This window comes from Oncorhynchus tshawytscha, linkage group LG26 (genome assembly GCF_018296145.1).
Source record: "Oncorhynchus tshawytscha isolate Ot180627B linkage group LG26, Otsh_v2.0, whole genome shotgun sequence".
Classification (NCBI taxonomy): Eukaryota; Metazoa; Chordata; class Actinopteri; order Salmoniformes; family Salmonidae; genus Oncorhynchus; species Oncorhynchus tshawytscha.
The window spans coordinates 54251810-54264141 of NC_056454.1; the positions used below are offsets into that span (position 1 = coordinate 54251810).

The following is a 12332-nucleotide window of genomic DNA, read 5'->3' on the forward strand; positions in this document are numbered from 1 at the left end:
AACTGACTTGCCTAGTTAAAAAAACATGAAAACAGAAGTAAATAGCCATACATGCAGCAACTGAATGGGTTAATGGGTTAAAGAAATTGATATGATCCTAAACAGAAGTTGAGAACCATGACATCTAGCTCCTTACATGCTCAATTCCTCCTAGGTAGACTTCAAAGGGAGACATTTTTCTCTCCATGCACTCAGACAGCAGAGCGAACCTCGGAACATGGGGCAGATAGTACGCATTGTGACAACTACAGAGCAGAGCATATCCACAAACCGCGCACTCCAGATTGCAGTAGTAAGTAGGTTCTAGGTTCTTCAGTGCAACACCGGGTTGTTCTCTGCTGAAAAACATAATTTCACCAAGACAATGTGTAATGGCATTATGACATTGCTGCTTGGGCAAATATATATATACATATATTTCTTTTAAGCAGATGCAAATCGGCTTTAAGGCTGATTTGTCTCAATCAAGACACTGAATACAGTCACTGGAAATGTATTTGGGCAGAATTCTCTGTTTTTTCCCAGATAGAAAATAGGTTTCTGCTTCAGAACAATAAACCCAGTTAAGTCTGAGCACTGTGGTGACTGAGGAGACTGCTTGCCCGAAGTGCATGGAGAGGATGGATTCACTGTCTGTTCCGAACTGACAGAGAGAGCCTAGCCTACTGCATTGAGAAAAAGGTAAGGTGCATTTTTAATGTCTTTATAGTAATGCATGTAGCTTATTCATACACAGTTTACAACAAATATTGCAAGGATATTTTTACTCAAAATGTATTTATAAGCATAAGCATTCAAACTCAGAATACTTTAGTGTTTGTGCTTATTATACCATGAACGTTATGATTGACAGTAATGCCGGGATACATATGAAATGCCATGTGGTTATCATTTTTAATGATATTATGATTCTATATCTACTAAGTGTTTGTCTGTGTATCCTCCACAGCTGATGGCAGTAATGGCATCCTCTTTTCCCAAAACATTCCGAAGGGGATTCCATGGCCATTCATCCTAAATAAAGTCTGAGAGCAGAGAGCAACCATGAAAACACCAAGATCATTCCTGTTCATTTTCCTCCTATATCATGTGAGTTCTTTAATATAAACTAAACTGTTTTTTCTTGGGTTTGAGGAATAGCCTACAGTCACAAATTAAATGCAATCTTTTCAAAGATAGTTTAGGACCTGATTAGTATGATTTATCTGCTAAATAAATCAACTGTCAAAACACTTTGCAAGACATGGCAAATACATAAAAAAGATGTACATGCAGGTGACATTAAATAGGAGTTAAGTTTCAAATCAGTACATTATTTTAAAGCATACTTGACAATGTTTTTACACACCACCTCCAAAACAAAATAAAAAAGTCTCTATTCAATGTATTCATATAGAGAAATAAAGACTGCTCCCACTGTGACTGCTATAGAGAAATAAAGACTGGCCCCACTGTGACTGTGCTATAGAGAAATAAAGACTGGCCCCACTGTGACTGTGCTATAGAGAAATAAAGACTGGCGCCACTGTGACTGTGCTATAGTTAAATAAAGACTGGCCCCACTGTGACTGTGCTATAGAGAAATAAAGACTGGCGCCACTGTGACTGTGCTATAGAGAAATAACACATTCAGGATGAATATAGGCTATACAGTAGAAGTATATTTAATACAATTACAATTATAACTGTCATTATTTATAAATTGTTGGAATTAATCTGTGTCGATAAAGTTGAATTTCATATAGCAGACCTATGGGGACAGGCATGGTCCACATGAACATATATAGCAGAGCTATGGGGACAGGCATGGTCCACATGAACATATATAGCAGAGCTATGGGGACAGGCATGGTCCACATGAACATATATAGCAGAGCTATGGGGACAGGCATGGTCCACATGAACATATATAGCAGAGCTATGGGGACAGGCATGGTCCACATGAACATATATAGCAGAGCTATGGGGACAGGCATGGTCCACATGAACATATATAGCAGAGCTATGGGGACAGGCATGGTCCACATGAACATATATAGCAGAGCTATGGGGACAGGCATGGTCCACATGAACATATATAGCAGAGCTATGGGGACAGGCATGGTCTACATTAACATGCTATATAACTGTTACAGACCTATATCTATCTGACCCTGCCTTTCTAAGGTCTTCGAAAGCCAAGTTAACAAACAGATCACCTACCATTTTGAATCCATGTAACAGTTTGGGTCTGGAGTGTCTCCCCCTTTGAAGAGGGGGATGACGGCAGCAGCTTTCCAATCTTTGAGAATCTCAGACGATACGAAAGCGAGGTTGAACATGCTCGTAATAGGGGTTGCAACAATTGCGGGAATCATTTTAGAAAGAGAGGGTCCAGATTGTCTAGCCCGGCTGATTTATAGGGGTCCAGATTTTGCCGCTCTTTAAGAACATCCGCTATCTGGATTTGGGTGAAGGAGAAATGGGGAGGCTTGGGCAAGTTGATGTGGGGGGGTGCAGAGCTGTTGACTGGGGTAGGGGTAGCCAGGTGGAAAGCATGGCCAGCCGTAGAAAAATGCTTATTGAAATTCTCGATTATCGGTGGTGACAGTTTTACCGAGCCTCAGTGGAGTGGGCAGCTGGGAGGAGGAGCTCTTATTCTCCATGGACTTAGCAGTGTCCCAGAATGTTTTGGAGTTTGTGCTACAGGATGCAAATGTCTGTTTAAAAAAGCTAGCCTTTGCTTTTCCTAACCAAGTCCTAATGCAATGGGACACCATAAATCGTTCTCAGATTATTACCAATCCCACAAGGTATCATTTTTAACACCCAGAAAAGGCTACTCTTCTTGATGTTATCCTCACAAACAATCCTAACAGGTATCAGTCTGGTGTTTTCTGGAATGACCTTGATCACTGTTTTTACAGCCTGTGTTCGTAATGGCTGCTCAGTGAAACGACCTGTTCTGACCTGTCATAGACGCTTGCTAAAAAACTTTACTGAGCAAGCCTTCCTTCATGAACTGGCCTCTATAAGATGGTATAGAATCAGCTTGATCCCCTCTTTCGAAGACGCTTAGACCTTCTTTTTTTATATTTTTTGTTTTTATGTTATTTTTATTGTTAACACACCCCCATAAAGAAAATGAGAATTAAAAACAGGTTCAGCCCCTGGTTCGACCGTGATCTTGCAGAGTTACTCCACCTCAAGAATTGCATTTGGCGAAAGGCTCGGCACACGCATACTCAGGCTGACTGGCTCTCGTTCAGGCAAATGAGAAATACGTGCACTCAGGCTATCCAGAAGGCTAAAGTTAGTTACTTTAAGGAGCAGTTCTCTCTCTGTGGGTCTAACCCCAAGAAGTTCTGGATAACGTTTAAAGACCTGGAGAAAAAATCATCCTCCTCACAGCTGCCCATGTCCCTAGAAGTTGATGATGTGGTTGTTACTGACAAGAAGCACATGGCTGAGCTCTTTAATCACCACTTCATTAAGTCAGGATTCCATGCCTCCTTGCCCATCCAACATTTCCTCATCTCGCACCCATTCTAATGCGACTATCCCTGATGCTTCTCTCTCTTTTTCCTGTGCACTGCTACAAAGATCCTCCCTGCAGGCAGTCACTGAGTACGAGGTGATTAAGGAGCTCCTGAAACTTGACCCCCCCCAAAAAAAAAAAATATCTGGGTCAGATGGTTTAAACCCTTTCTTCTTTAAGATTGCTGCCCATATCATCGCCAAGCCTATCTCCAACCTTTTAACCGATCTCTCCTTTCTGGGGAGGTTCCCATTGCTTGGAAGGCAGCCACGGTTTGTCCTTTATTTAAAGGGGAGATCAAGCTGATCCTAATTGTTATCGCCTATTTCTATTTTTCCCTGTTTATCAAAAGTTTTGGAAAAACTTGCCAATAATCAGCTGACTGGCTTTCTTGATGTCTATAGTATTCTCTCTGGTATGCAATCTGGTTTCTGCTCAGGTTATGGATGTATCACTGCAACCTTAAAGGTCCTTAATGATGTCACCATTGTCCTTGATTCTAAGCAATGTTGTGCTGCTATTTTTATTGACTTGGCCAAAGCTTCTGATACGGTACACCATTCCATTCTTGTGGGCCGGCTAAGGCGTATTGGTGTCTCTGAGGGACCTTTGGCCTGGTTTGCAAACTACCCCTCTCAAAGAGTGCAATGTTTAAAGTCCAAACATCTGCTACTGCCTGTCACCAAGGGAGTACACCAAGGCTCAACCCTAGGCCCCACACTCTTCTCAATATACATATGTACAGTGCATTCAGAAAGTATTCAGACCCCTTGACTTTTTCCACATTTTATTACGTTACAGCCTTATTCTAAAATTGATTAAAAAAACAAATATTTCCCTCATCAATCTACACCCATAATGACAAAGCAAAAACAGATTTTTAGACATTTTTGCAAATGTATATAAAAAAAATGAAATCACATTTTCATAAGAATTCAGATCCTTTACTCAGTACTTTGTTAAAGCACCTTTGGCAGATATTTAAGCCTGGAGTCTTCTTGGGTATGATGCTACAAGCATGGCACACCTGTATTTGGGGAGTTTTTCCCATTCTTCTCTGCAGATCCTCTCAAGCTCTGTTTCAGTTTTCAGGCCTCTCCAAAGATGTTCGATCTGGATCTGGCTAGGCCACTCAGACATTCAAAGACTTGTCCCGAAGCCACTCCTGCGTTGTTTGGCTGTGTGCTTCGGGTTGTTATCCTGTTGGAAGGGGAATCTTCGTCCCAGCCTGAGGTCCTGAGCGCTCTCAAATTAAATTGAATCAAAATGTATTGGTCACATACACACGGTTAGCAGATGTTATTGCAAGTGTAGCGAAATGCTTGTGCTTCTAGTTTCGACAGTGCAGCAATATCTAACAAGTAATCTAACAATTCCACAACAACTACCTAATACACACAAATCTAAGTAAAGGAATGGAATAAGAATATATAAATATATGGATGAACAATGACAGTGCGGCACAGGCAAGATGGTATAAAATACAGTATATACATATGAGATGAGTAATGCAAGATATGCAAGCATTATTAAAGTGACGAGTGATCAATTCATTAAAGTGGCCAATGATTTCAAGTCTGTACGCGGCTGGGGATGCCATCTGGGCCAGCAGCCTTGTGAGGGTTAACATGTTTAAATGTCTTACTCACGTCGGACACGGAGAAGGAGAGCCCACAGTCCTTGGTAGTGGGCTGCATCGGTGGAACTGTATTTTCCTCAAAGCGGGCGAGGTGTTTAGTTTGTCTGGAAGCAAGATGTCGGTGTCCGTGACGTGGCTGGTGTTCCTTTTAATGGTCACAGTAGTGACAACATCTCCTATACACGTCCTTATGAACTCACTCACCGAATCAGCGTATTCGTCAATGTTGTTGTTTGACGCAATATGAAACATATCCCAGTCCACGTGATGGAAGCAGTCTTGGAGCTTTGGAATCAGATTGGTCGGACCAGCGTTGAACAGACCTGTGCAGCTGGGTACTGGACTTCCTGACGGGCCGCCCCCAGGTGGTGAGGGTAGGTAACAACATCTCCACCCCGCTGATCCTCAACACTGGGGCCCCACAAGGGTGCGTTCTGAGCCCTCTCCTGTACTCCCTGTTCACCCACGACTGCGTGGCCACGCACGCCTCCAACTCAATCATCAAGTTTGCGACGACACTACAGTGGTAGGCTTGATTACCAACAACGACGAGACGGCCTACAGGGAGGAGGTGAGGGCCCTCGGAGTGTGGTGTCAGGAAAATAACCTCACACTCAACGTCAACAAAACTAAGGAGAAGATTGTGGACTTCAGGAAACAGCAGAGGGAACACCCCCCTAACCACATCGATGGGACAGTAGTGGAGAGGGTAGTAAGTTTTAAGTTCCTCGGCGTACACATCACAGACAAACTGAATTGGTCCACCCACACAGACAGCATCGTGAAGAAGGCGCAGCAGTGCCTCTTCAACCTCAGGAGGCTGAAGAAATTTGGCTTGTCACCAAAAGCACTCACAAACTTCTACAGATGCACAATCGAGAGCATCCTGTCGGGCTGTATCACCGCCTGGTACGGCAACTGCTCCACACACAACCGTAAGGCTCTCCAAAGGGTGGTGCGGTCTGCACAACGCATCATTGGGGGCAAACTACCTGCCCTCCAGGACACCTACACCACCCAATGTCACAGGAAGGCCAAAAAGATCATCAAGGACAACAACCACCCGAGCCACTGCCTGTTCACCCCGCTATCATCCAGAAGGCGAGGTCAGTACAGGTGCATCAAAGCTGGGAACGAGAGACTGAAAAACAGCTTCTATCTCAAGGCCATCAGACTGTTAAACAGCCACCACTAACATTGAGTGGCTGCTGCCAACACACTGACTCAACTCCAGCCACTTTAATAATGGGAATTGCTGTAAAATATATCACTACCCACTTTAAACAATGCTACTTAATATAATGTTTACATACCCTACATTATTCAACTCATATGTATACGTATATACTGTACTCTATATCATCTACTGCATCTTTATGTAACACATGTATCACTAGCCACTTTAAACTATGCTACTTTGTTTACATACCCGACATTACTCATCTCATATGTACAGTGCCTTGCGAAAGTATTCGGCCCCCTTGAACTTTGCGACCTTTTGCCACATTTAGGCTTCAAACATAAAGATATGAAACTGTATTTTTTTGTGAAGAATCAACAACAAGTGGGACACAATCATGAAGTGGAACGACATTTATTGGATATTTCAAACTTTTTTAACAATTCAAAAACTGAAAAATTGGGCGTGCAAAATTATTCAGCCCCTTTACTTTCAGTGCAGCAAACTCTCTCCAGAAGTTCAGTGAGGATCTCTGAATGATCCAATGTTGACCTAAATGACTAATGATGATAAATACAATCCACCTGTATGTAATCAAGTCTCCGTATAAATGCACCTGCACTGTGATAGTCTCAGAGTTCCGTTAAAAGCGCAGAGAGCATCATGAAGAACAAGGAACACACCAGGCAGGTCCGAGATACTGTTGTGAAGAAGTTTAAAGCCGGATTTGGATACAAAAAGATTTCCCAAGCTTTAAACATCCCAAGGAGCACTGTGCAAGCGATAATATTGAAATGGAAGGAGTATCAGACCACTGCAAATCTACCAAGACCTGGCCGTCCCTCTAAACTTTCAGCTCATACAAGGAGAAGACTGATCAGAGATGCAGCCAAGAGGCCCATGATCACTCTGGATGAACTGCAGAGATCTACAGCTGAGGTGGGAGACTCTGTCCATAGGACAACAATCAGTCGTATATTGCACAAATCTGGCCTTTATGGAAGTGTGGCAAGAAGAAAGCCATTTCTTAAAGATATCCATAAAAAGTGTTGTTTAAATTTTGCCACAAGCCACCTGGGAGACACACCAAACATGTGGAAGAAGGTGCTCTGTTCAGATGAAACCAAAATTGAACTTTTTGTCAACAATGCAAAACGTTATGTTTGGCGTAAAAGCAACACAGCCCATCACCCTGACCACACCATCCCCACTGTCAAACATGGTGGTGGCAGCATCATGGTTTGGGCCTGCTTTTCTTCAGCAGGGACAGGGAAAATTGATGGGAAGATGGATGGAGCCAAATACAGGACCACAGGATCTTCAGGATCTTCTGGAAGAAAACCTGATGGAGTCTGCAAAAGACCTGAGACTGGGACGGAGATTTGTCTTCCAACAAGACAATGATCCAAAACATAAAGCAAAATCTACAATGGAATGGTTCAAAAATAAACATATCCAGGTGTTAGAATGGCCAAGTCAAAGTCCAGACCTGAATCCAATCGAGAATGGATGGTGTGGTCAGGGTGATGAGCTGTGTTGCTTTTACGCCAAACATAACGTTTTGCATTGTTGCCAAAAAGTTCAATTTTGGTTTCATCTGACCAGAGCACCTTCTTCCACATGTTTGGTGTGTCTCCCAGGTGGCTTGTGGCAAACTTTAAATGACACTTTTTATGGATATCTTTAAGAAATGGCTTTCTTCTTGCCACTCTTCCATAAAGGCCAGATTTGTGCAATATACGACTGATTGTTGTCCTATGGACAGAGTCTCCCACCTCAGCTGTAGATCTCTGCAGTTCATCCAGAGTGATCATGGGCCTCTTGGCTGCATCGCTGATCAGTCTTCTCCTTGTATGAGCTGAAAGTTTAGAGGGACGGCCAGGTCTTGGTAGATTTGCAGTGGTCTGATACTCCTTCCATTTCAATATTATCGCTTGCACAGTGCTCCTTGGGATGTTTAAAGCTTGGGAAATCGTATCCAAATCCGGCTTTAAACTTCTTCACAACAGTATCTCGGCCCTGCCTGGTGTGTTCCTTGTTCTTCATGATGCTCTCTGCGCTTTTAACGGACCTCTGAGACTATCACAGTGCAGGTGCATTTATACGGAGACTTGATTACACACAGGTGGATTGTATTTATCATCATTAGTCATTTAGGTCAACATTGGATCATTCAGAGATCCTCACTGAACTTCTGGAGAGAGTTTGCTGCACTGAAAGTAAAGGGGCTGAATAATTTTGCACGCCCAATTTTTCAGTTTTTGATTTGTTAAAAAAGTTTGAAATATCCAATAAATGTCGTTCCACTTCATGATTATGTCCCACTTGTTGTTGATTCTTCACAAAAAAATACAGTTTTATATCTTTATGTTGTCACTTATAGTGGGTCTCTATTTTCATTATTTGAAATTGAATATTATTTTGCACATACAGATGTAGGATCTTAATTTGAGCCAGTTTGCTACAGCATGAACATAATTATGCAGCCACAGAATGTGAATTATTATGTGCATTATAGTTAAGGGACATTTTTGTAAGGGTTGATACATTTTTTGTTAGGGCAAATCAAGTTTGAAATTTCAAAGTGGAAATGACAAACTTTTGAATCTTTTTAAAAACAAAAATACACTACTTTTGCATTTCCTGCTCTTCAGGAAAATTCTCAGCAACAAAAGAGTGATCAAATTAAGATCCTACATCTGTATGCATCCAGTTACTATGCTGTCTGGAATAATATCGCACAGTTCATGTCCTCTAACCTTTCCCTCTGTCTTTTTCTTTATTTCTCTTTAGGTGTGGTGCAGGAAAGCCAAAGAGCAGTTCCAAATAGCAGCAGAGACAGAGCTGATAGCGTGGGGGAAGGGGGACCATGAGGAGGAGTTCTCCCCCAGCGGATCCGGGGCAAATACCAGAGTTCTCAAGCCCCTGAGGCTGTTCGCTAGGGGGGTCCCTGGAGCCCCCGGGGCTGTCGGGACTCCCAGCCTTAAACGCAACCCCATCAGGGACATGACATACCTAGAGAGCATGGAGGACTTCTGGGATTGGTTATCCAACCAGACAGATGTTCAGGCCAGCCAGGCCAGAACCAAGCGACGACCCATCATCAAAACAGGCAAGTTTAAGAAGATGTTTGGCTGGGGAGACTTCCATTCCAACATTAAGACTGTCAAACTCAACCTGCTGATCACCGGGAAGATCGTGGACCACGGTAATGGAACGTTCAGCGTTTACTTCCGCCACAACTCCACTGGCCTGGGGAACGTGTCGGTGAGTCTGGTGCCGCCGTCTAAAGTGGTGGATTTTGAGATATCTCAGCATTCCACACTGGAGACCAAAGACTCTAAAGCTTTCAACTGTCGTATAGAGTATGAAAAGACGGACCGCAACAAGAAGACGGCTCTGTGCAGCTTCGACTCCTCCAAGGTGTGTTACCAGGAACAGACACAGAGCCACGTCTCCTGGCTCTGCTCTAAGCCCTTTAAAGTCATCTGCATCTACATCGCCTTCTACAGTGTGGACTACAAACTGGCGCAGAAGGTCTGCCCGGACTACAACTACCATAGTGACACTCCCTACTCTTCCACTGGCTGAAGGTCTGCCGGACTACAACTACCATAATGACCCTCCCTACTCGTCCCCTGGCTGAAGGTCTGCCGGACTACAACTACCATAGTGACACTCCCTACTCTTCCACTGGCTGAAGGTCTGCCGGACTACAACTACCATAATGACACTCCTTACTCCTCTACTGGCTGAAGGTCTGCGAGACTACAACTACCATAATGACACTCCCTACTCCTCCACTGGCTGAAGGTCTGCCGGGCTACAACTACCATAATGACACTCCCTACTCCTCCCCTGGCTGAAGGTCTGCCGGGCTACAACTACCATAATGACACTCCCTACTCCTCCCCTGGCTGAAGGTCTGCCGGACTACAACTACCATAGTGACACTCCCTACTCTTCCACTGGCTGAAGGTCTGCCGGACTACAACTACCATAATGACACTCCCTACTCCTCCACTGGCTGAAGTCTGCCGGACTACAACTACCATAATGACACTCCCTACTCCTCCACTGGCTGAAGGTCTGCCGGACTACAACTACCATAATGACACTCCCTACTCCTCCACTGGCTGAAGGTCTGCCGGACTACAACTACCATAGTGACACTCCCTACTCCTCCACTGGCTGAAGGTCTGCCGGACTACAACTACCATAATGACACTCACTACTCCTCCACTGGCTGAAGGTCTGCCGGACTACAACTACCATAATGACACTCCCTACTCCTCCACTGGCTGAAGGTCTGCCGGACTACAACTACCATAATGACACTCACTACTCCTCCACTGGCTGAAGGTCTGCCGGACTACAACTACCATAATGACACTCCCTACTCCTCCACTGGCTGAAGGTCTGCCGGACTACAACTACCATAATGACACTCCCTACTCCTTCTCTGGCTGAAGGTCTGCCGGACTACAACTACCATAGTGACACTCCCTACTCCTCCACTGGCTGAAGGTCTGCCGGACTACAACTACCATAATGACACTCACTACTCCTCCACTGGCTGAAGGTCTGCCGGACTACAACTACCATAATGACACTCCCTACTCCTCCACTGGCTGAAGGTCTGCCGGACTACAACTACCATAATGACACTCACTACTCCTCCACTGGCTGAAGGTCTGCCGGACTACAACTACCATAATGACACTCCCTACTCCTCCACTGGCTGAAGGTCTGCCGGACTACAACTACCATAATGACACTCCCTACTCCTCCACTGGCTGATCCCGTCTGTAGCATGTACCTGGATCTCCCTTAGAGTTAGTTTGACCAAGTATTACCAACCCCCCAAGCTTCTGTTCCGGTTGACCGTTGGGGCCGACCGTTCTGTTAGTTTGACCACAATATGGCCTACCATTCTCTTAGTTTTAATACAATATGACCAACCCTGGCCGAACGTTCTGTTAGTTTGACCACAATATGACCAACCCTGGCCGACCGTTCTGTTAGTTTATCCACAATATGACCAACCCTGGCCGACCGTTCTGTTAGTTTGACCACAATATGACCAACCCTATCCGACCGTTCTGTTAGTTTATCCACAATATGACCAACCCTAACCGTTCTGTTAGTTTGACCACAATATGACCAACCCTAGCCGACCGTTCTGTTAGTTTGACCACAATATGACCAACCCTAGCCGACCGTTCTGTTAGTTTGACCACAATATGACCAACCCTGGTTCGATTGGCCAAGCCAATCCTTCTGTTCCTCATCATCACAATGTGTTCTTAGTAAATCCCAGTCCATTAGAACAGTCCAGGTGTGTGGTAATGGGGTATACCATAGACTCTCACTACTACATGACACCCTGCAGATCTGTACAACAATGTCAATGTCAAATCACTTCTCAAATCACATTTTAATCACATATACAGTTGAAGTTTACATACACCTTAGCCAAATAAATTTAAACTCAGTTTTTCACAATTCCTGACATTTACTCCTAGGAAAAATTCCCCGTCTTAGGTCAGTTAGGATCACCACTTTATTTTAAGAATGTGAAATGTCAGAATAATATTAGAGTGATTTATTTCAGCTTTCATTTATTTCATCACGTTCCAGTGGGTCAGAAGTTTACATACACTCAATTAATTTTTGATAGCATTGCCTTTAAATTGTTTAACTTGGGTCAAACGTTTCGGATATCCTTCCACAAGCTTCCCGCAATAAGTCGGGTGAATATTGACCTGAGTCAGGTTTGTAAGACCTCCTTGCTCGCAAACACTCTAAGTTCTGCCCACAAATTTTCTATAGGATTGACGGCCACTTCAATATCTTGACTTTGTTGTCCTTAAGCCATTTTGCCACAACTTTGGAAGTATGCTTGGGGTCATTGTCCATTTGGAAGACCCATTTGCGACCAAGCTTTAACTTCCTGACTGATGTCTTGAGATGTTGCTTCAATATATCCACATCAT

At 43.9% G+C, this 12332-nt stretch overlaps 1 protein-coding gene across 1 annotated transcript; it reads left to right on the forward strand.

Annotated features, from left to right (window-relative positions):
- The first annotated feature begins 217 nt into the window (after positions 1-217).
- On the forward strand, positions 218-11478 carry LOC112235451 (neurexophilin-2-like). Its single transcript, XM_042306394.1, has 2 exons — positions 218-229; positions 9130-11478. Exons 1-2 carry the CDS (start codon positions 218-220, stop codon positions 9925-9927), a joined length of 810 nt encoding a protein of 269 aa, XP_042162328.1. The 3' UTR covers positions 9928-11478.
- The last annotated feature ends 854 nt before the right edge of the window (positions 11479-12332 follow it).